Source organism: Lagenorhynchus albirostris, chromosome X (genome assembly GCF_949774975.1).
Source record: "Lagenorhynchus albirostris chromosome X, mLagAlb1.1, whole genome shotgun sequence".
NCBI lineage: Eukaryota > Metazoa > Chordata > Mammalia > Artiodactyla > Delphinidae > Lagenorhynchus > Lagenorhynchus albirostris.
Genome location: NC_083116.1, coordinates 85,424,445 through 85,449,697, shown reverse-complemented (window position 1 = coordinate 85,449,697; position 25,253 = coordinate 85,424,445). Strand labels below are relative to the sequence as shown.

Sequence of the window (25,253 nt, the reverse complement as noted above, 5' to 3'; positions counted from 1 at the left end):
TACATCCAAGCCCCTAATTTCCTTTGACGATGACCCCCCCTCCACTAGCCGACCCACCCGAATCTCTCGCCTCTCCCCACTCCAGAGCTCCTCTCCAACCTCCACCCTACCCTGAGGCGGTCCCTCCTCCTCCCGAACCCGCTCTGGCCCCTCCAACCGTTCCCCCACCTCCCTCGACGGTTTCTCCTCCCACGCCCCTTGCTTCGCCAATTAGTGCACATACACGCTCTCACGACTCCCAAGATTCAAATCTTCTCTGCCCTCTGAGGGAGGTAGCAGGAGCGGAAGGATTAGTTAGAGTTCATGTTCCCTTTTCTCTCCAAGATCTCTCTCAAATAGAAAAGCGATTAGGCTCCTTTTCTGCCGACTCTTCCCGCTACATCAAAGAATTTCGCTACCTCTCTCAAGCTTACGATCTAACCTGGCACGATATCTTTGTGATCCTATCTTCTACTCTGACCCCTGACGAGAGGGAAAGAATTCAAACTGCTGCCCGAAACCATGCAGATCAGGTTCACCTTACCGACAACTCCATGCCTGTCGGAGCGACTGCCGTACCCGGCACCGATCCAGGCTGGACTTATCAGGATGGCCAAGATGGCCGTCGTAAACGCGACCTCATGATCCAATGCCTTGTGGGTGGCATGCGGGCTGCCGCTCATAAGGTAGTCAATTTTGAAAAACTAAAAGAGATAACCCAAGAACCTAACGAAAATCCAGCTATCTTTCTCAGTCGCCTTACAGAGGCCTTAACTCTCTACACCCGGCTGGATCCCGACACCCCGGCAGGGGCAGCGGTCCTAGCCACCCATTTTATCACCCAATCAGCCCCGGACAGCCGAAAGAAATTAAAACAGGCAGAAGACGGCCCTCAAACCCCTATTCGAGATCTGGTAAAAATGGCCTTTAAAGTCTGTAATGGTCGTGAGGATTTAGCAGAATCCAGCCGACAGGCTCGGATGCACCAGAAGGTGGCCCTCCAAATCCAAGCTCTTGTAGCCGCCCTAAGGCCGGCCATCTCCCATGGACCACAGCATCCACGGGGTCCGCAAAGGGCAACCCCGCCGGGGGCCTGCTTCAAATGCGGAAAAGAAGGCCACTGGGCTCGCCAATGTCCCAATCCCCGACCTCCTTCTAAGCCCTGGCCCAGCTGCGGGCTAACGGGCCACTGGAAGAGTGACTGCCCTACAACTGGCCCTCCCTCAGCGTTTCCACACAGGGGGCAGGCCGACCCAACGGCATTACCACTCGAACTGCTGGGATTGGCTGATGACTGACGGCGCCTGGACTCGAAGACCCCCATCACCCTCGCCGAGCCCAGGATAACACTACAGGTAGCGGGTAAGTCCATCTCATTTCTGGTGGACACGGGGGCTACCTATTTGGTCCTGCCTACCTATTCCGGGCCAGTTTCTCCTTCCCAGATCTCGGTCATGGGTATTGATGGCAAACCATCCTTCCCACTCCAGACCGGTCCACTCCCATGTCATATCGAAGGACTCCCTTTTACTCATTCCTTCTTAGTCATACCATCCTGCCCAGTTCCCTTGCTAGGCCGAGATGTCCTTTTCCACTTAGGGGCCTCCCTCCAGCTGGTTAGACTTGACCCTAAGGTCCCCTCCTCCCAACTCCTGCTTCCTCTTCTCGGCCTGTCTCTAGAACCCTCCCCCTCCTATCCCCCTCTTCCAATCACACCGAACCCAATCAATCCCCAAGTCTGGGATACTTCTAAGCCCATAATAGCAACACACCATTCCCCCGTCCTCATCCGCCTAAAGGACCCCTCCAAATTTCCATCAAGGCCCCAATTTCCCATCTCTGAGACTCACCTTAGGGGCCTACAACCTATTATCACCAGACTCCTAAACCAGGGACTCCTTATCCCCACTGACTCTCCCTGCAACACCCCCATCCTGCCTGTCCGCAAGGCCTCTGGGGATTATCGCCTGGTCCAGGACCTCCGACTAATCAATGAGGCCATAATTCCCCTCCACCCAGTAGTACCAAACCCATACACCTTGCTCTCCCATATCCCCCCATCCACAACCCACTTTACGGTTCTGGATCTCAAAGATGCCTTTTTCGCTATCCCCCTACATCCCAACTCCTATTTCCTCTTCGCCTTTACCTGGATGGAGCCGGATACTCATACTTCCAGTCAGCTCACCTGGACAGTCCTTCCCCAGGGCTTCCGCGACAGTCCTCACCTCTTCGGTCAGGCGCTGGCACGGGACCTCACTTCCTGCTCCCTTACCCCCAGCACACTCCTTCAATATGCAGATGACCTCCTCCTTTGTAGCCCATCTCTCAGCCTCTCAAGACAACATACTGCAGATCTCCTCAATTACCTTGGCTCTCGCGGTTATCGGGTCTCCCCAGCCAAGGCTCAGTTATCTGTATCTTCTGTAACCTACCTGGGGCTCCACCTTACCCCTACCACAAAAGGTCTAACAGCCAATCGCACCCGGATTATCTGAACTCCAGCCTCCGGAAACAGCAGAACAAATTCTCTCCTTTTTGGGCCTTCTAGGATTTTTCCGACACTGGATCCCTAACTTTGCTCTTCTTGCTAAACCCCTATATTTGGCTGCTAAAGAAACCCCCCAAGTACCCCTTACCTCTCCCCCCCGGAACTTACCTTTTCCCCCTTTAAGAGTCCCCATATTTCTTGATTTAGAAAAAAAGAACCTCACAATTTGCTACGGAAGCCGCCCAAACTTAACTAATGATGCACTCCCTTGCAATTCATCCCTCCCTGTAACTACGCCAATGGGGGCCCCACCAGGCTTGTTCTTTTGGTGTAATGGCTCCCTTACAAAAGAGGTCAACTCTTCCTCCCCCTTCCCATGTATCCCCGTCACCCTTGTTCCACAACTCACATTATATGGCCAAGCCGAATTTCTCTCACTTACCACACAACTCTCTAGCCGACAGAAAAGGGCCATCTTTCTCCCTATGGTCGCAGGCATTTCCATCGCCTCCTCTCTCGTCGCTGCGGGCATCGGGCGGGGGAGAGCTCTAACACATACTGTTTCAACATCCCGCGACTTAGAACATAAACTCCAGCCAGCCATTGAAGCCTCCGCCGCCTCCATCTCCTCTCTCCAGCGCCAAATCACCTCCATAGCCCAAGTCGCTCTCCAGAACCGACGAGCCCTGGATCTCCTGACGGCCGAAAAAGGAGGTACCTGCCTCTTCCTACAGGAGGAATGCTGCTATTACATCAATGAAACAGGACTCGTCGAAGACAACGTAAACGCCCTCCATCGCTTAAGAGAAGAACTCCAACGCAAACACCAACAGTCGACCTCCCCAATTCCCGATTGGTGGTGATCCACCCTCTATACCTGGCTAACACCAGTCTTAGGCCCCTTAATTCTCATCTGTATCTTGCTCATGTTTGCTCCCTGTTTTCTTAGGTTCCTTCGCAGGCGCATGGAGGAAGTCTCTCGGGTGGTCACAAGCCAAATGCTCCTCGGTCCTTACACCTTGCTTCCTACAGAACCCCCCACTGGTCTCCCCTAAGCCTCGGACCTCTGGCCGCCCGACTCCCCTTTCGACGCCCCCATTCAGCATGAAGTAGCCAGAGATCAGAACGCCGCCCCATTACACCAAAGATGTCAGGATGTAAGGCCAACTGGCCCGAGGCAGGGGAACGCAATCAGATTCACAGGTTGCATCAGACCGAAACTCTCCGGACCACCCAGCTCCAGAAACTGACCTGGAGACTTTCCGGACCACCCAGTTCCAGGAACTGACCTGGGGACTTTCCACCCGGCCCAGCCTTCCCGCCTTTCGAGGGGCGGGACTAACGGTCCCAAGACTGATGCAACTGGTCCCAAGACTGATGCAACTGGCACCAGATATTGCCACGATACCCGAAGAAACCACCAAATACGGAATACCCTGCGCCCTCCCAGATTCACCACACCCCTTTCCCTTCTTCCCCTATAAAATCTTGCCCAACCCTCGCCCGGGTGCGACTTCTCTGGCCCCTTTCTCTCGGACCAGTGAACCTCGCCCGGGAGCGCTCCCTAATAAAGCTCACTTGAAGCTTTCCTCTGTTTCGCGGTGCCGTTTGTTAAGATCCAACCTTACATAAAGGATTATCATGTACAGATGCATGGATGGACATGGGAAAACATTTACAAAAAGAAGTTGAATGTTAGATTTTATCCTGTAAGCAATAAGAAACCATTGTAGGTTTTTGAGCAAAAGCAACAGAGTCACATTTGTGGCTTAGCCAGAGGACAATCCAGGTTTAGCGGGACCTGAAACTTGTACAGTTTGTGAGGTAGGATTTCATTAAGAAAAGAATATAGACTTGTGAATACAAAATTATGTTCAAAGGTAGACAGAGTATTTCTAGAAGTCATTCCTACACCTGGGTAACAACTATAAATAGAAGCGGTAAAAACATAAATGTCCCCACTAAACCCAAACTAAATGTATCCCGCAAATCAACTTCCACTTAGATGGATCAAAAATGTCTGAGGCAGCTCCAGCACCACCTAATACAAGGAAAATGTGACCAGGAAAACTCTCAGTGGGAAAGGACAGCAATTTTAACCAATTGTGGTTTAAATATATTTTGCAAACTTTATAAAACAATCGACCATGTGACCATACGGTAAGTGACAAACCCTGCAGCTTAAGCTTTCTTAGCTAAACAAAAAGGCAGGAGGGTGTTCGCTTCAGCAGCACATATATTAACATTGAAATGACAGAAGATTAGCATGGCCCCTGTACAAGTTTGACATGCAAATTTATGAAGCATTCCATAATAAATGAGAGAAAAAGGGGAGAGGCAGAGAGGAGGAGGCAGTCGCAGTAGTCATGAAAATAAGATGAGGCCTGAATCAGAATAGTTGTAGCAGGGGTAAAAAATGATCAGATAAGTGGGATATTTTGGAGGTTGAATAGGCTGGGCTAGGAGACTAATTGAAAATAGTGGGTGAATGAGTGAAAGGAGTGTGAGTTCGTTTCTAGGTTGGGTGTCATTTCTGGATGATGGTGCCGTTGACTGAGCCAGGGTACACAGAAGAAAAAGCAGTTTTCGTGGGGAAGAAGAGACTAAGTTCAGTGTGGAGTATGTTGAGTTAAGGTGTATGTGGAACATTAATTCACTCACCCAACAATTCTTTGTTGAGCATCTACTATGCACTAGGCACTACAGTGAGGATGTAGCAGTAACCCAGAGGCACTAGGTGTGAGGATGTAGCAGTAACCCAGATAAGGTCCTGGCCTTCATGGTGCTAATATTCTTTATGGGGATCAGTCAATAATCAAAACAGGGCTTCCCTGGTGGCGCAGTGGTTGGGAGTCCGCCTGCCGATGCGGGGGACACGGGTTCGTGCCCCGGTCTGGGAGGATCCCACATGCCGCGGAGCGGCTGGGCCCGTGAGCCATGGCCGCTGGGCCTGCGCGGCCGGAGCCTGTGCTCCGCAACGGGAGAGGCCACGGCAGTGAGAGGCCCGCGTACCGCAAAAAAAAAAAAAAAAAAAAATAATCAAAACAAATACAATTTCATTCATATATTTATTGAGCACCTACTATATACAAGGTACTGTTCTAGGCACTGGGGATTCAGACAAGGTCCCTGCCCTCCTGTGACTCACATTCCAGAGAGGGAGACAGACAATAAAGTGAGTCAAATAAGATAATTTCAAACTGCAGTGAGTGCTATGATGAAAATAAAACAAGTTATGAGACAGAGAAAGATTTAAATAGATGGTAGTCTATTTCAGACAGTCAAGGAAGGCCTCTTAGAGAAGCTGGCATATGAGTGGAAGACCTGAATAACAGGAAGAGCTGGCCAGGGACAGGGTAGGAGGAATAAAAGTACAAAGTCCCTAATTTGGTGGTGGGGGCCAGTTCAGGGCACTCTCTCAGTAATACCTCCTGAGCATTTATTTATGATGGACTGGGTGGGGTATGGGTGGGGTTTTGGGGTGGCATCTCCAGACATGAGTAAGAGACCCTGTGTATACCCTTAAGGAGTATACAATCTAATGAGGGAAGCAAGGTTCAATGAACAATAACAGGCTGAAAAAGATCAAACCCTAAGTGCTACCTAGAGGTATGAACAACATGTGTAGGAACAAAAAGGTAGCCACAATTAGTTCAAACATATTCAGTGAGTGTGTCAGGAAAGGCTTCACAGGAGGTGGCATTTGACCCAGGTACAGTGGTACCCACCCCTAAAAGCTCTCCCCCAGTGATATTGGGTAGTAGAGTTGGGGGGTAAAGGATAACGGGGAAGGCAAAGCTGTCAGGGTGTTGAATCCGAGGCAGTTAGATTTGCTGACAAAGGAACTCACACTGCCATGGATGGGAGGCAGCCAGCTGTTGCCCTAGAAATATGTGCTCTAGTTGTGTCTCACATCAGTGCATGATCTGAACTGACCGCCATAGTACAAGGCTGCCCTGGAAACTTTCTTCCTCTACCCCACCTTCACTTAACAGCTGTAAACATTTACTTTTAATTACATAGGCAATAGTATATGCATTTCCGTTGTAAATAAATATCCAAACAGGCTGAAGATGCCCCGACCACCACTCAATCCCTGCTTACTTTCCTAGAGGGAACCTCAGCGAGCTCTTTTCCAATTCATCTCTCTGCATATAAGTACATATAACTGTTGAGAGGAAAAATGATGAGGGCCAAAGTGGACTATAAAATACATGAAGAAAGATGGCGAAAAATGGGAAAACATTACATGAGGAAGAACAGACTTGCTCCAAAACGGACTTGAAAGTACAAAGACAGTGAAAACAAAGGACAAAATAATGACAAATAACATTATCTGAGAAGTTACTGTGCGCTAAGCACTGTTCTAACCTCTTTACATGCATTAACTCACTCAATCCTTACAGCAACCCCATGAGGTAGGTACTAGTACTATCCCCATTTTATGGATGAGGAAGCTGAGTGTAGAGACTTTAAACCACCTGCTCGAGGCCACATAGCTAGTATGTATGCAAGCTGGGGTTCCTGGCAATACAGGGCCATACTCCAGGCTTTTCACCACTCCTTGTGTGAATCTAACAGCAACTGGTAGCTCTAAGATCCATGTCATAGGGAAAGGTGATCGACAGTTCTTTGCATAATTTGAATCACAGAAGCAAAATATGGTTTACACTCACTTGGAATAAAAACTAGCAGGATGGTCCCCCAGGTACCAAACTAGGTAGCTGAGAACACCAACCCACTCCTCCAGGGCCAGCTTTAGGGGTGTGCCACCTGTATAGAGCTCTGCTCCCAGAAAGGATTTCAGGCTTGATTTAATGCTCTCCTGTCATTGTCTTGACATTCTTAATAATTTTATCTTTGAACCTGTGTCTTGTAAGTATAGTCCAGTGTGACAGTGGAGCATACACATGAGTAGAAGAGATACACTGGGTGGCAGTGAGCAGAGCCTGTGGGCACGGCAGGTGATGTGCATGCTGAGCAGTTGGCCAGGCCGCCTGGCATATACAAGCACATCTGGGGCAGTCTGGGGCCCCATGGGGCCCGGAGCGGGGGGCGTTGGGGGACATTGGGCCAGTGACAATGGTGGCAGGAGTAGCATAAGCAGTAGCAGGGGTGGCAGTAGCCATAGCCCTGAGAGAAAGGACAGCCTCTGCATGGGGGCAGTGATGGGACCTGTGGTGAGAGTGAATCTTGCCCTTCTGTCAACAGAGCCTGTCCCTGCAGCATGTGCACAAATATTAACTCTGGCCTGAGCACTGGGACAGGAACTTCTGGCACTCAGGCAGTAAACTTTGTCAGTAAATTATTACAAAATAAAAAAGTACTCACAGACATTGAAGTACATCACGGGAGGTTATTAGAATTCTTTGAGGGGTTTTACAGCAGTCCCCAAGCTTTTTGGCACCAGGGACTGCTTTCATGGAAAACAATTTTTCCACGGAGGGGGCGGGGGGGGGCGGGAATGGCTCAGGTGGTAATGCGAGTGATGAGGAGCGGCAGATGAAGCTTCACTCTCGTCTGCAGCTCATCTCCTGCTGTGCGGCTCTGTGGTTGGGGACCCCTGGTTTAGAAAAACTCATTTTGAAAACTAGTGCAAAATTGCAAAGCAAATATCCACAGACTAGGAAATGGAAATTAAATTTAAAGATCATCAAAGTAGACACAGATGAAGGCTTTGGATGAACCAATTATTAATGAGGAAGACAATTTAAAAGTGTTTTCCTTAAATTGAAGATATAGTGGTAGAATGCATAAAAAGGTGTTTTGAATTATAAATAAATAATGAAGCCATTTTCATTCCTTGTATGACCTTGTCTTAGTCTGTTCAGGCTGCTATAACAAAATTGCCATAGACTGGGTGGCCAATGAACAGATTTATTTCTTAAGGTTCTGGAGGCTGGGAGGTTCAAAATCAAGGTGCTGGCACATTCAGTGTCTGGTGAGAGCCCACTTTCTGGTTCATAGATGGTGATCTTGCTGTGTGGGAGAAAGGGTGAAGAAGCTCTTTGGGGCTCTTTTATAAGGGCACTAATCTCATTGATAAGAGCCCCACTCTCAAGACCTAATCACCTACCAAAGGCCCCACCTCCTAGTACCATCACGTTGTGGGGGTTAGGATTTCAACATGACTTTGGGGGACGGGGACACAAGCATTCAGTCTATAGCATACCTCCACAAGTTACAGGAAATGTCAGAGGAAACGTTAAATGCCATTGTATAAATTTATATTTAAAATTAGATTCAGACTTAGACAAAACTGATCTGTATGTAGAGTTAAATCTTTTTTAGAAACATTGTTCTACAAGAATCATCAGATCTAGATGTATGAAAATTTGTATTTTGAAATAATTTATCAGGAATCTATCCCAATGTTGTCACAGCCTACAATAAACAGTGCCAGTAACAGTTGCATCAGTAGAAAGCTCCTTCTCAAAATGAAAAGTTATCAAACATTTGCAATCTTGACTGATGTTACCTTCAATCATACTGGTTCAAAACGAGGTTGCCAAAAATATACATTTGATGATTAAATAATTGAATTTGCAGAAAAGTGAGCCAGAAAAATCTTATGATCAATCGAGGTATCATATTAATAACGTTATTATTTATTTTACTGAATAAATTATGATAAAAATATTGTTCTGCAATTCGTAAGTTTATGTTGTTATTCATGTATCACTATTATCCCTATTATGATTTTTTCTTGTTCTTTTTTTTGCGGTACGTGGGCCTCTCACCGTTGTGGCCTCTCCCGTTGCGGAGCACAGGCTCCGGACGCGCAGGCCCAGCGGCCATGGCTCACGGGCGCAGCCGCTCCGCGGCATGTGGGATCTTCCTGGACCGGGGCACGAACCCGTGTCCCCTGCATCGGCAGGTGGACTCTCAACCACTGCGCCACCAGGGAAGCCCCCTATTATGTTTTATAAGTAACAAAATATTTATAAAGAAAAAACCTTTTATTTTAGTGCCTTTAACTGCATTTCCCACCTCTCCCCTGGTTTTTGAACAGGGAACCCTCCATTTTCATTTTGCACTGGGCCCTACAAATTATGTAGCAGGCTCCCACTCCTGCTGGATGGTAATCGTGAGATGATTTGAAGGGATTGTAGCCACTCAAACAGCCTTACTGCTCTAAACAAACTCCTTTCCACTGGGAGTAGGGGATGAGGGTGGGTAGAGATAAGATGTCAACACAGAAAAATGGAGGTTAGTGTGGATATCTATCATTTTCACGTGAACAGGATGATACTGTCCAATATCATTTGGCCAATTACTTTCTTCACTTGGCAACATCTTGGAGATCTTTCTGCAAGGAAATCAACCTTGTTCTTTTTTGAATTCCTGTTCAGGGAATTCCATAATTTGGATGGGTCTTGATTTATTTCTCCACTCCCCTGATGGATATTTAAAGTGGCTTTAGGGCTTCCCTGGTGGCGCAGTGGTTGCGAGTCCGCCTGCCGATGTAGGGGACGCGGGTTCGTGCCCCAGTCCAGGAAGATCCCACATGCCGCGGAGCGGCTGGGCCCATGAGCCATGGCCGCTGAGCCTGCACGTTCGGAGCCTGTGCTCCGCAACGGGAGAGGCCACAACAGTGAGAGGCCCACGTACCGCAAAAAAAAAAAATAAATAAATAAAAATAAAGTGGTTTTATTTTTCAGTAATACAGAGCTTCAGTGAACATACCAGTAGGGGCCTCCTTGTGTACAGGCATGTTTCTGTAGGGGGACACTCACAAGTGAGTTGCTGGGCCACTTTCAATCTTAATTGCATACTGCCAAATTGCCTTTCAAAAGCATTGTGCCAGTTTTCACTCCCATCAGCAGTGTATTTTCACATTTCCTAAGACTCTGACCTTTAAACTCTTTGCCCATCTGATGGAGAAAAAAAATGGTAACTCGTGTTTGTTTTTAACTCTGCATTTTCCCTCACTAGTGCAGTTGAATGTCTTTTTATATGATGTGTATTGGCCCATCCTCTGTGAACTTTTTGTAACCTTTGCCTAGTTTTTCTTACAGGTTTATTTATTTTCTCCATATTAAGTTGTAGGAGTCATTTATATTTCTGGATATTAACCCTTTGTCTATTATATATATTGCTGATATTTTCCCACAGTATGTAACATGTTTATGGTTTGTGTTAGCATACAGGAGTTATCATACAGAATGTTTGTATAGCCACTTGATATATTTACATCAATCTTTTCTTCTATGGCTTTTCTTTTTTGTTTATTGTTTTGGAAGACCTTTTTTATACAAGGCAACAACCATATTATCTTTTTTTCTCATTCTGTTACAGTGCTTTCCATTTAGGTCTTTAACCTACCTTAAACTCATTTCCTTCTCAACGTTTACATTTCTCCTATCTGGAACTCTTTTCCCCCAGATCTTCCTATGGCTGACACCTTCAGAGTCAGCTCAAATATTACTTCTTCCAAAAGGCCTTCCCTGACCACCTTAACTAAATTAACCACCCTCTCTACATTAAGATGTGCCCTAGTTTGGGACTTCCCTGGTGGTCCCGTGGGTAGAACTCTGCACTCCCAATGCAGGGGGCCCAGGTTCAATCCCTGGTCAGGGAACTAGATCCCGCATGCATGCCACAACTAAAAAGATCCCGCATGCTGCAACTAAAAAGATCCTGCATGCCGCAACGAAGATCCCGTGTGCCGCAACTGAGACCCAACACAGCCAAAATAAAACAAACAAACAAAAACAAAAAAAGATGTGCCCCAGTTCATTACCTTGACTTATTTTCTTCATAGATCACTTCTTACTGAAGTTACCCAACTTATTTGTTTATATGTTCACGGTCTGTCTCTCCTTAGATTGGAAACTCCATGAAAGTAGGGATTTTGTCTTGTCCCCAGCTTCTAGAATACATTTAGAGTTTATTATAGTGAATTTGATATGATGTAAGGATAACTTCATTTTTTTCCAAAAGGATAGCTGATTGTCTCAACACCAGGACTTGCTCTTCTAAAGGAGCATTATTACTGAGTCGAGGATGGTTATGATTATTATTCAGTCCAGTGGTTCTCAACCTGTGGTGTATTGGAATCACACTTGGAGATTTTTTTTAAATTTAGATTTAATTTTAATTTAGATATAGATAACAAAGTACCACAAACTGGGTGGCTTAAAACAGAAAGGTATTGTCTCACAGTTCTGGAGGCTAGAAGTGGTATTGGCAGGCCATGCTCACTCTGAAAGCCCTAGCAAAGCATCCTTCTTTGTCTCTTTCTAGCTTCTGGTGGTTGCAATCCTTGACATTCCTTGACTTGTAGGTGTATCACTCTGCCTCCATCATCACATGTGTGTGCCTGAATTTCTCTCTTCTTATAAGGACCCCAGTCATTGGGCTAAGGTCCACCCTAATGTAATATGACTTCATTTTAACATACAAAGACCATATTTCCAAGTAAGGTCACAATCACAGGCTCTGGGTGGACATGAATTTTGGGGGGGACACTATTCAACCCAGTACAGAGTGTCACATTTACAAACTCTGCTTTATTAGCTCTGGAGTGGAGGCCCAGCATCCTTAATTTTTAAAAGTTTTACAGACTTGACAAATGATATCAATGTTCACCTGGAAAGGTGGACATGGGGGAAGGCCCTTTTGAAGCAGAATCTCAATCCCAGATGCCAGTAAATAAAAATACTGATGAATTTCACTCCATAAAAGTTAAAACTTTGTGAGGTAAAAAAATACCATAAACAAATTCAAAAGATCAGCAAAGGGCTTCCCTGGTAGCGCAGTGGTTGGGAGTCCATCTGCCGATGCAGGGGACACGGGTTTGTGCCCCGGTCCGTGAAGATCCCACGTGCCGCGGAGCGGCTGGGCCCGTGGGCCATGGCCGCTGAGCCTGCGCGTCTGGAGCCTGTGCTCCGCAGCGGGAAAGGCCACAGCGGTGAGAGGCCCGCGTACCGCAAAAAAAAAAAAAAAAAAAAAAAATCAGCAAAGCTGGGAAAACATATTTTCATCATATATGATAAAAGGCTAATTTCTTTAATTTATAATGAGTTCAGAAGAATTAACATGAAAGAGACAAAACCCGATAGTAAAATGAGTTAAAGAATAAGCAAATAATTTACAGAGAAAGACATACACATATCAATAGAGATTTGAAAAGATGTTCAATCTCATCCATGAGTAAAGGCATTTAAATCAAAACAATAAAATACCATCTTGACCTATCAGATTGGGAAATGTTTAAAGTTTGATTGTACGTAGAACAAGTGAGGGTATGAAGAAATACTAGATACTTTCATATGCTGTTGGTGGGACTGAAGTTGGTACAACTTTTTTCATTTATAATTTGGCAATATATATCAAAATAGAACACGCACATATTCTTTGAACGTTGTGGGCTTTGCTAGTGCCTCCTCAGCTATCATTTCCCACTTTTTCCTTCCCAACAATTTGTAGATTTTTATTTGTATATCTCTTCTTCCCACTCATAGCCCATGTATTTTGGGATAAACAGATCTTACTCCCAGTTCTTCTGACCACAGACATCATTAGTTCAGGGGAGGACTTGTGACCTAAGCAAGCCAATGAGGGAGAACCTTGGGAGTCCTGCTCACTGGGAATGTTGGGTCAGAGTTTTCTCTTCTCTGCTGGACTTAAAGGAAGAGATTCAAAGCCTCCATTGCCACTGGCAGCCATCTCGTGGCCACCTTGGCTAAAGCACTGGTTCTCAGCCTTCAGTGTGCATCATAATCACCTAATCTATTAAAACGTAGATTGCTGATCTCTACTCCCAGAGTTTCAGATTCTGCAGGTCTACAGTAGGGACCAAAAATTTCCTTTTCCAGGGCTTCCCTGGTGGCACAGTGGTTGAGGGTACACCTGCTGATGCAGGGGACACGGGTTCGTGCCCACATGCCGCGGAGTGGCTCGGCCCGTGAGCCATGGCCGCTGAGCCTGTGTGTCCGGAGCCTGTGCTCCGCAACAGGAGAGGCCACAACAGTGAGAGGCCCGCGTACCGCAAAAAAAAAAATTCCTTTTCCAAGAAGTTCCCAGGTGATATTGATGCTGCTGGTCCAGGGACCACACTTGGAAAACCAGTTGGATAAAGTAGGGACTGTACAGCAGAGAGACTTAAAGAAACTGGGTAGCTCTAGCTCACCCTACCGCTGGAGTTGTGTTTTGCTACTTGTAACCAAAAGCGCCCTAAGCAATATACTCAGCAATCTCGTACTAAAAATTTACCCTATGGATATACTTGCAGAAGTTTACCAAAATATATGCCCAGGGATGATCATTGCAGCACCGTTTGTAATAACTAAAACTGGAAGCAATCAAAGTACTTGTCAATGCTATACTCTCACTTCATCCCAGCTTACACTTCTCCCTCCCCGTGTCCTCCAGTCCATCCTCTACCTCTGCGTCTTTATTCCTGTCCTGTCCCTAGGTTCATCAGAACCTTTTTTTTTTTTTTTAGATTCCATATATATGTGTTAGCATACAGTATTTATTTTGCTCTTTCTGACTTACTTCATGCTGTATGACAGATCAGACAGAGGTCCATCCACCTCACTAATACAGCAGAAACTAACACAACATTGTAAAGCAATTATACAGCAATTATACTCCAATAAAGATGTTTAAAAAAAATCTGGACCTCAAAGTACTTGTCAATAGGGAATTGATACATCTGATGGAATCATCCATCTAATGGACACTATGTAGTGTTGAAAATTATGAAATATTCTGTGCATGCTCATAGAAAAATATCTCTAAGATATATTAAGTATAAAAATCATGATGATTAAAAGGGAGTAATTTATACTTTTTAAACAAAAGAATAAATAAACAGATATGCAGGTATATGCTTAATTGTTTCCTGGAAGGCTAATTTTGATTAAGAATGGCTATATTTGAGGAAAGGAGTTGAAATTGAGGTGGTGCTAGAAGTTCTTCAGTCTTCATTTTGTATATTTTTATTCTGTTTGAGTTGCCTAACCTTAGGTAAACTTTCCTTTTTTTCAAAAAAGAAAATGTCATTTGGAGTTATCTGGGCAAGGCATAGGCCAATTTTAATTTCCTTCTTTGTGTTTCTGTATTGAAGAAACTAATAAATGTTATGTTATTTTTTAAAAGATTAAATCATGAAAAGGTGAATGGAAAATTAAAGACTTCTCAGGTATTCTGATGTGCAGCTAGGCTTGAGCACCACTAACATGGTGCATAGGTTATAAACTGGTGAGGACTTATACCTATCCAGATTGAGACTTAACTGGGGAGCTACTAATTATACTTTAATGTGCATATGAATTACCTAGGGATCTTGTTAAAATGCAGATTCTGATTGAATAGATCTTAGGTGGGGCCCAATATTCTGCATTTCTAATAAGCTCTCAAGTGATGCTAATGTTGCTGGACTACTGATCACACTTTGATAGCAAGAACAAAGAAAGAGGAAAGGAGGAAAAAGAAGGAAGAGGAGGGACCATGAAGATGGAGAGGAAGGGACAGATATGAGACACTGCAGAATGATTGGGCATATGGAAAGAGGAGAGTCTGAGGTGATGAGGTTTTTGGTCTGGGTGATGCAAAGATAGTAGTGACATTAACCAGAGATAGAGGAATCAAGCTGGAGGAGGAGGAAGTACAGGAAACAATGAAGGAGTGTGAGTAAGACTTCACATTTAAACATATTGAGTTATGATTTTTCTGGGAGAGTATTATGTGGACTTGTCCAGCAGATCATTTGAACTCTGACTCTGCTCAGTAAAGTTCACATAGAGGTAGATTTGAGACTCATCTGTATAAAGGTAAGAGCTGAGACCATGGGATAGGATGAAACTGAACAGGGAGAAAGAATAGTGAGAAGATGGCTGAAAACAGAAACTCTGAGAAATGCTAATCTTAAGAGACATGCTAAGAAGGAAATGAAAAAGTAGTTGGAGAGGCAGTACAGAAGACTAAATATCCTGAAGGGCTTTCCTACTAAAGAACAACTAGATCCTGCATAAAAAATAATTTTTATTGTATTGCTGGATGTGTGAGTTAGCAACTGCTGCATAATAAACCAACTCACAACTCAGTAGCTTGAAACCAAACCATTTATTGTTGCTCATGAGTCTTGGTGCTCTGTTGATCTGCGCTAGGCTAGGCTGATCTTGGCTGGGCTCATTCATGTATCTGTGGTCTGCTGGTGGGTTGGTTGGTGGCTGACAGGTCTAAGCTGGTCTGGCTGGATATAGCTAGACAAATGGGTCTCTCATCCTCCAGAAGGCTAGTCCAGGCTCATTCCCATGGTAATTCCAGGGGTCCAAGAGAGTGAGCAGAAGCACGCAAGGCTTAGAACTGACATAATATCACTTCTGCAACAGTCTATTGATCAAAGCAAAACATAAGACTAGTCTAGATTTGAAGGGTGGAGAAACAGATGCCATCTCTTAATGGGAAGAGCTGCAAAAGGTGTAGATACAAGGAGATGTGAACAACTATGGCCATTTTTGTAATCAATTTATCATGCTGGACTTATCAGAAGTAAAAGGAGTCTTTAAAGAGCAAGCAAAATACAGCAAGCAAGCAAACAAACAAAGCCATGACAATAGTAATAAACCCCACTGAGCTGGCTAGGGAGAGCAGGGCACTTGAGGACACTTCCAAAAATGGAATAGAGGTAGTTCCTCGGAAAATTGAGGTGCTGTTACTGGAAGAAATGAGGAAAGGCTGCTGGTCACGTAGGAAAACAAATAGACATCTGCTTCAGAATCCAAGAATCTAGCCTTTGTCATGAGAAAATTCTAGGAATACTTTAAATTGACACAGAACAGCCTTGTCTTTTTGGTCCTTGAAACCAGTACGCACATGAGGCAACTTTTAGGAGTTTGAGCTTGGACTCAAAACCAGCATGTCAACTGTGTCTTCTTAAGGTATTGAAAGTGTTTTCACATCCACTAGCTTGTGTAACTCTCACAACTACCTATAAGGGAGGTAAAGCAGGCATTATTATTCCCATTTAATACTACTTCTAAAAGTAATTTTGTCACTATCTTGTAAAAGTGAGCATTTGCATGCCTTCGGTCCCAGCAGGAGACATGTGCACAAGCATACACGGCAACATTAATGGAAATAAGCCATATTTCCATTGGACAGAGAATGGGTAGATAAATTGTAGTATATTCACACAATGGAATACTATACAGAAGTGAAAACAAATTAACTACAGCTACAGCAGTAATGTGTTTGAGTCTTAGAGGAAAAAAAAGTTGGGTGAGAAAAGGAAGTTGCAGAACACTACATAAAAATAACGTTTTTATAAAATTATAAAGCAAGTACAACCTAACAATATATTGTTTAGGAATAATTACATATGTGATGTAACTATTTAAAAAGAAACCAAGGGAATGAAAACTAAAAGTCAAGATACCGGTTACCTCTGGGGAAGGCAGAGAGATGGAATAGTTCTTAGGTTGGGCAGTGGGCTCATGAGTGTTCATTTTATTATTGAATTTCATTAACATATGTTACATGTATCCTTTTGTGTTTATCAAATAATGCATAATTTTTTTAAGTAGTCAAAAAAGGAAAGAGAAATAGCAGAGAAATGTCAGGGAAGCCAGAGAATTTCAGGAAATGGGTTGTGTTTCAGTGTCAATTACTGTGGAAGTCCTCAGCAAGATGCCTGTATGAAAACCCTGGACTTGGTGACTGGGAGCACACTAGTCGCCTTTGGAAGCAGCCACATTCAAATGGGAAGGGCTGATGCCAGATTACAGGCTAGGAAGAAATGTGTTATGAGGAAATCAGGACTGGGAGCGTAGACAAGTCTTTCATCTACTACCAACCCTCCCACCCCCACCAAACCCATAACAGCTAACATTTACTGAGGCTGAATTATATGCCAGGCATTTTACATACACTATGTCATTTAATCCTCATAACCACCCCCACAGGGTGGGCTAGGGGAGCTAAACTCAATGCTTGTGTTACCACAAGATTATATCCACTTCAGCCCACATGCAGAGAATCCCTATGACACTGGAATGGGAATGAATGTTTCACTATTCCATTACAAATTTTAGGTATACTGACTCAAGTGGTTAGGTAATGGCAACCAGCCAAAAGGCAATGAGTCAAATCTACCCAGAAATGGGTCATTTCTCCCTGTGATGCTATTATTGCGACTCACCAAACTTACCTCTCCCTTTTTCCAGGGACATAGTAGAACTGTACTTTTCCACCTCTAGGAAATTAGGTGCAACCATGTGGGCCATCTCTTTGGGCAATAAAAAGAGAGAAGTGATGTGTGACATTTTAAGCTTTAAGAGTCAGTGTGTATTTTGGTCACATTCCTTCCCAACTCAGTGATGCGGCTTCTGCTGGTCTGAGTTATCAAGTGGCTTTGGATGAACAGAGATCCCCTGACAACACATGTTGGACATAATGAGCAAGAAGTATACCTTTATTATGTGAGATTTGGGGGTTATTATAGCAGCAAAACCTAGCCTATCCAAACTGATACACTCCCCTTTTCTAGAGTTGAAGATTATAAATGTGTAAGGACTGAATAATAAGATGAAAATGTTTTAAAATATATAAAATAAACTGCCTAGAACTCTTTCTGGCACATAGTAATCCCCCGATAGATGACTTTCTGCATTTGCTCCTAATAAATGAGCACAGAATTTTCGTATTTCTCACACACAAATAAAAGACTAGTTGTAGAAGAAATAAATAGAAGACAATGTTCCAGGCTCACATTATTCCTAATACTTGTGATTTTAGAAGAGATATTTTCATTCTTGGTCACTTTATCCCTTAAGTTCATGAAAAAACACAGTTGACGCTGCTTGGGTCATATACCCATCCCTGCACTCGGGGAGGTGAAGCCATGTTGTGACTGATGGTCAACCCATCCCTACCCCAAGATTGGAAAGAGCAGTTCCCCAAAGGAAAAAGAAAAACAAAAAACTGCACTTAACTGCTGCCAGAAAGAGGAAGGAATGCTGAGGAGGCAGAAATAAGAGTTATCTACTTAGTCAAAACATAGGTTTAGAACCCTGGTTTTTATCACTTATTAGCTGTGTGTGAACTTGGGCACCACTGAACCAGTTTGCTCGTGTGTAAAGTGAGGATAGTACTTACTTTGCAGAGTTGTTTGAAGCTTAGAAACAGTGTACAATAGCTTAGTACTATGCATGGTACCTAATAGGTCCTCAGCAAACAGTAACTTTTAAAAGCCAAATGCTAAGGATTTCCCACTATTAAGTTCTGAGTCCCAACACTCAAAGATCAAAGGTTAGGAAAAGACATCTATAGCCATAATGAACCAAATACAAAACAAATTTTTACAAATGATAGTTTTCATTTAAGGGTAAGTATTTACAAGTTTCGGTAACCTCTAATGCTCGCCTTTAGGTTCAGCTGTTTCCTTTTGTAATCTGTACACACAAGGCACAGAGCAGCCAGGGAGGCCAAGACTAGCTAGCAACACTCAGCAGAAGCAGTAAGGTAAGAAGAATGCCCTAGAGTCCTGGCTTCAGACTCTGCTCCAAGCATCAGTCTATTGCTCAAAGGTGACTCAGAACTCTTTTTCTTTTTTTTGAGAGCCCCATTTAAAAGCACATTTAAATGCATATCATTCAGTGATGAAACTTCATATTCAATCTTCTTGTGTTTTTGCCACCAACACATCCTCTGCCTCAAATCTACAATCTGTTTTGCACCAGGGAACATTTTCAAAGGTGTTTTAATTGTCCTTGATTTAGTCATCAAACATTTCTAAGTGCATGCTCGGTGGTAGATGTCAAGAAGACAAAGATGGTCAAGTTTAATCTACTAGCAGAGATGCAGCGAAGTGCTACAGGGACTGGCTGTGGGGAGTCCGTACAGGGGTCCCTAGTAAGAGATCTGGAAAAGAATCACAAAGATATGAGCTGAAGCTTAGGGGAAAAAGTTGAGACTGCACCAGAGACAGGGGAGAGAGGTATTCTAGGCAATGGTACAAGCAAATGAGAAGAAATGGATATTAATAGCTTAATGTGTGTAGGATGTGATTTAGTGTTGCTGGAATGAGTTGGGGTGGCAGGAAATGAGGCTGGAGAAGTGGTCAGGAGCCAGATTATGAAGGGACCATGGAAATGGGCATGCAGCATGTTAGAAGGACAGATTCCTCTGGAAGCTGATAAGCATGGTGGATTAAAGCAGTGGTTCTTAACGTCTCTTAGGTCATAGACTTCTTTAAGTAACTAACAAAGGTATGGTCCCTTTCACTGGGAAAAGGTACATACACGTAGACACAAAATTTGCTCACAGTTGCTGGTTAGGAGTAAGACAGAGGAGCAACTGCAACAATTTAGGTGAGACATGAGGAGGCCTGAACTAAGCCACAGCAAGTGGGGAGAGAAAAGAGATAGATGTGAGAAAGAGAAAGATGGTTGAGTGTTACCAACAGATCTTGTCACAAATTGGATTTGAGAAATGATGGAAAGAAAGACATGCATCTAGGATAACTCCCAGGTTGGTTTGTGGTGTAGACAACTGAGTAGAAGGTAGTGTCACTCATGGAGAGGAGCAGGCTTCAGAGGAGAAGATGGGTTCAGTTTGGGAAATGTCGAGTCAAAGGTGCCTTTAGAACATCCAAATAAAGAAGTTCAGCAGGAAGCTAAATATGCCCTTCCTTTTCTTGTACTGGTTCTCTTGCCCTGATATTCAACTACAAATAGGCTCCTAAATCTCTGTGCAACACTTCTGAATTGAGACAAGTATATTCCCCATTTGCCGAAAGGAGTCCAGAAATGGGAGAAGAAATTAAACTTCGCACACCCAAAATTATTTCACATTTTTTTTTACTAAAAGAATAGACTTTTATTAAGCACTGTAAGTTTCTTTCCATCAGCATTAACAGAACAACAGACCAATTTCCATCACAGAACAACTCCTGAGACATTTTCATTCCTTTCTGAAACACTTTCCTTAATTCCTGCAGTTTCTCCTAAGAAGCATCCATTCAAACTTACATTAATAAACTATGGAGCTTTTGTGGTGAGGTGGGCCAAAAAGGCAGGGAATTTGGAAGAGAAATACATATTATCCATCCACTAAGCACACTGTCAAGAGCACAGGAGAAGAGATACTACCACAGGAAAAAACAATGAAAGATTTTACTTTTGTCAATAACATCATTTATCAGGGAGCACTAAAAATCAATGACTCCTTGAGTTAGTTTCTTTACCTAGTATGTTATTCTAAAAATAGAACAGAATAGAATAAAATAAAAGGTAGATGGGGAAGTGTCTTCTGGGAAGTAACTAAAATGAAGTCATCAGATTTTGCAGGGTTATGAGAGATTAATAAAATCTGAAATATTTAATTTGTTGCATTTACATGAAAATTCACTAGTCATTAGTTACTACCAACACAGACAAAAAGAGCATCTATAAAAGTACAAGGGCAATGTCAAAAGCTGCAGTGGGCACCCTAGCATAGGATTTTTTAAATTTTGCTTTTACCTTGGAAAAGATGATTTTGTAAAAAAAAAAATATATGAAGTTATTTTCTTAGAACATCAAAATAACCTCTGATAATACTGAAGATAATTAGCAGTAACAGGGGAATAGGGGAATACCTGCAGCAGCAGACTACTGCAATAAGCCAAGGGAAAAGAAAAAGGAAAGTCAAATAAAAGAAGATGCCAAAGTCACAAGAGGGAGAAAAATATTGGGTGACACACAGTGGAACAGTGAAAACTTACCCCCACCCAAAACCCCAAGCATATTTAGGACATATGCATCAGGAAGTAAACAAGTATAATGATTAAACCTTAGTAGAATTATACTAACTACTTTAAACTGTGGTCTACTTGTACTGTCATTTCAAAGTGGGGTGGGGGAGTCTTAGAGGCTGAAAGGGTAGCACAGACAGGCCCACAGGAGCCTTCTAAGGTTCCAGCGGACTGGATCACTATAACCAAACAGTTACTTCCACATTCTTTCTACCCTACATAAGCATTCCTCCCCCCACCCCCCTCCTTAACCACCCTCCCTAATGCCTTACCTGGCTGTTTTTCTCAGTGATTAAAAACAAGTTAATGTGACTTGGCCAACGATGCCAGGAAATCAAGATGGAGACAAAAATCAAATATCACTAGCCAAAGCAAGTGCCATTTCTTGGGCTATAAAGTCTACCCAAAGTCCTACTGGCTCAGAATGAAAATGATACAAGTGAGCAGAAGTTTATCAGGCCTGGTCCAGACTAGACTGGCCACTGAATAAGGGTGGGAGTTATAGGCTGACCCCAATACACACCAGCAGAAATCAAGAACTGAAAGTCCTTGGGGATCAGTGGCTATATACATCCAGGGTGCTTTTGCTTGTGGCCCTAAAAGGTAAAGGGGTCATTTCTGGGGGTTCCCATATGATGCATGAATTTGTTCAAGAAAGGCCACATCATAGTCAGAAATTGAACCTCAAGTGAAGGATGACAGTCTCTTCAAGTGGTACTCACAGCAAAAAGCAGACTCATGTTCCCTAATTCGAAAGAAATTAGAAAAAGTTAATCTTGCAATTAGAAAAAGTTAATCTTCCAGTAATAAACCTTAGTCTTTCTGGCTTCTAAATTGTATGTTTTGGCAGATAAATTAAAACATGGCCCTTTATGGTTCTTTCTTGTAACCTTACAAACCCAAAATCCTGAATCCAAATAAAAATCAAAGTTGGAAGTGAGACACTTGTTTCATCCTGGGCCAGGCTAGGAGAAAGTAGAGGTGTGTGGAAGGGAGAAAAGCAAGCCGTTTGGCAAACTGGAATCATCCCTGTCAAAGCAGCAATTTTACTTCTCACAGTGAATGCCTACAAAATAATAAATCTTCTTAATGCTGTGAGAGTTAACAATACTGTCACTTGATTGTGTCAAATAGATTCAAGATTCACAGAAACAGCAACTGAAGAAAATGCCTTTCCATATAACTCCAAGTACTTCCTATTAGAAATCGGAGCTAGTTAGCTATTTAATTTAACACAGCTCAGTGATTCTGGTTACTTTTAGAGCTCCAAAGGACTCCTCCCTCTGTGGCTCCAGAAAGAAATTTCCAAGCCATCTAGGTTCGCTACTAAATCCTTCTCTTGCTGGATACAGAAGTCCTAACCTTCAAGATGTTGTGAAAGTTTGGGCAGGTTAGGAGAAGAGCGGGAACCAAATTAGGGGAGCCAATTCCATAGAGGAGGTTTTTGTACACTTTGTTCTTGGTTATATCTGGCTGGGTATGCATTCTTGTCATCCTGCTTTGGTTTATGTAAGAAGTGTCTGGGCAGGGGGAAAGGCATTCTATTCTAGACCTCCCTCCCCCTGCAAGTTGTGGGTTCTCTTAAATTGGGCCAGACTAGGATAAAACAGTCTGAGACTGTCTTCAGTCTCTCATGACGATACACTCATTGTTAAGTGGGTAGTGAGCAAACAGCCTTCTGGTTGTCTGGAAAAAAATCACCAAGGACCTACTCTGGGTTAAGGTACATGGGGTTTTTCAAAAAGAGAGAGAACCCTGCTAGAAGTCTAGTCAGTTGTATTCCTGTAGAAATGGTACTTCTTGGGCAAGAATATCACAAGGCCCAAAAGGAAGTGTATGAGGCTGGAAGCCTCAACTCCTGAACGAAGACACAATGCTAATCTGTTGCAAGCCATGTTCCCATCTCTCATACTGTTGAGGAGGGAAACTGGAAGTGCAAGGTTGTCTCAAGAGTATCTCCAGAAAGGGGGAACAGCCTCTTTGTCCTGGACAGATTCTGGCCTCACTTGGGGGCTGGGAACCTTTTACAGAATACCCCTATAGGCCCGGGCCAGAGTCCTCTGAAGTCTTCCTTGCAAAGCAAATGAAAAGATCCAGTAGTCAAAATGTCAATGAACAAACGAAACAATCTAGGTATGTAAAATCAAATTGCCGATTTCCTCACACTTCCCTACCCCATCTTTCCAATGTTAGTCCTCTCTCCTTCAGGGATTAATGACAATAAATTCTAGCCTGAGGCCAGTTTGATCCCAGAGTTTCAGATGAGATTTCCTCCAAACTGGCTGCAAGCCCCGGTAATTACCTCCCATCCCCTTTCTCTCTCCCAACCAGGCTGCTCCTTCATAAGGAAATGCCCAACTTTTCCCAATCCTATTCCAACCTCCTGTTTTTACCATACGGGATGTGAGGACTCTGTTCAAGATTAGGCTTGTGACAACCCAACTGTTTGTTGTTCTGAACAGGCAATCTCTGGAAAGTACTTTTTGTCTGCTTTAGAGAAGCCCATCTTCTCATAATTGTGATGGGCTATGACTTAGTAAGGATTTTAAAATGTGGTCTTTTGAAACCTACCACTCCATAGCAGTGGAAGCATTTCTGGGAAATTCAGTAATCTTCTGGGACATCATCATGTATGTATGTGTGTGCATGTATATAAATATATATACACAAAATATATATATTTATATTTATATATACATACACACATACACATATATTTATATATATATAAAATATGTATAGATAAATAGATTTGTCTCTTTATATAAAGGGTATGTGTATGCATATAGATACATGCATTCATATATATATATCTATCCAAACATCCATACACAAACACACACACACACACACACACAAGCATACACAATCTTTTGAGTTCCCTTTCGTACTCAATTTCATTATATTGATTCCACCCTTTCAGGGTGTGGGCAGCAGGGAGTGGGTGAACTGCACCACATCTTCTATTTTACAAACAATTCATTAGTTCAGAGGCAGGAAAAATCTGCCCAGTACTTTTCTGATTCACTTGAATCCCCCAGTACAAAGGCCATTGGTAGTTATTTTAAGTGTATAAAATTTAAAAAAAAATTAAAAAAATAAAATAACCAATACTACCTCACTTCCCTGAAAACGTCTACCTATCTGATTGTCAGGTCAGAGCTAGAGGTGGTAGTATAAACTCCTGGCAGAGGTGAATGGGGAGAAAGAGTTAGAAGATGTGGATACTGATTATATATGAAGGCCCTACTATTTCATAAAGAAAAAAGCAAGTTAGGAAGCCATATACTCAGAAAACCAAAGCTGGAACTTCTCTATAGGGCCTTATGTGATGACATCCGATAGTCACTGCCTTAATAGGCTTCCAGGGGACGTAAAGAGAATATTGGCACTATATATTCAATTTGAGAACAGGAACTATGCTTGTTGCCATTCAAATTTGATCAGAGCTTCCCTAGAAGCAGACCACTGAGTCTGGAAGCCCAGAAAAAGACAGGGAAGGGGAAAAGATGGATATAATAGAACACCCCATCCAAATTCTGGATGAAACTAGGGTAAGCATTTTATGTCCTCCTCTAACTTGGGCCTAAAATCAGAAAAGTATAGGTTTTCCCCTCTTCCTGATCTGCTGAAGCCATCTTCTGCTTGTTATTCCTCTTTCTGTTGTGCCACAGTTCCCAGCTTTTGCTCTCGTAAGCGGCTCTTCTCACCATTCTTCACGGGGAAGTAGCGGTTACCATTATTACACACACTGCTGTCTCTGGTTAAGGCACACTGTGATGGAGCTGCAAGATGATCATTCTTCTCTTCCTTGATCAATGTGCCATTGTTTCCATTTACCTGTGAGCGAGACCGACCTTGATGAGGCTCCAGGGATTTAGAAACTCCATCTGAAGTGCTCTGTCAAAAACAGAGATATTCAGTAGAAATGGTAATCCCAAACTGGCTGATCCTTCCCAAGCACGTTTATAAGCTAGCCTGCAGAAACTGCTTCAGTTCTTCAAAAACACCAGAAAGCCCAAAGCTTGTTAACACCTA

General features: G+C 43.3%; 1 protein-coding gene and 1 non-coding gene across 2 annotated transcripts in view; one reads left to right on the top strand and one right to left on the bottom strand.

The window, feature by feature from the left end:
- Positions 1 to 4,685: 4,685 nt before the first annotated feature.
- LOC132514136 (U6 spliceosomal RNA) lies at positions 4,686 to 4,788 on the top strand. The gene has a single exon (XR_009538633.1). It is a non-coding gene; the product is annotated as a U6 spliceosomal RNA (small nuclear RNA).
- Positions 4,789 to 24,256: 19,468 nt separating this feature from the next.
- The window catches only part of FAM120C (family with sequence similarity 120 member C), a 135,282-nt gene continuing 134,285 nt past the window's right edge, over positions 24,257 to 25,253 (bottom strand). Inside the window, exon 16 of the mRNA XM_060138507.1 lies at positions 24,257 to 25,115. Within this exon, the coding sequence (XP_059994490.1) occupies positions 24,864 to 25,115 (252 nt within the window). The 3' untranslated portion in view covers positions 24,257 to 24,863. The remainder of the gene's footprint in view (positions 25,116 to 25,253) is intronic.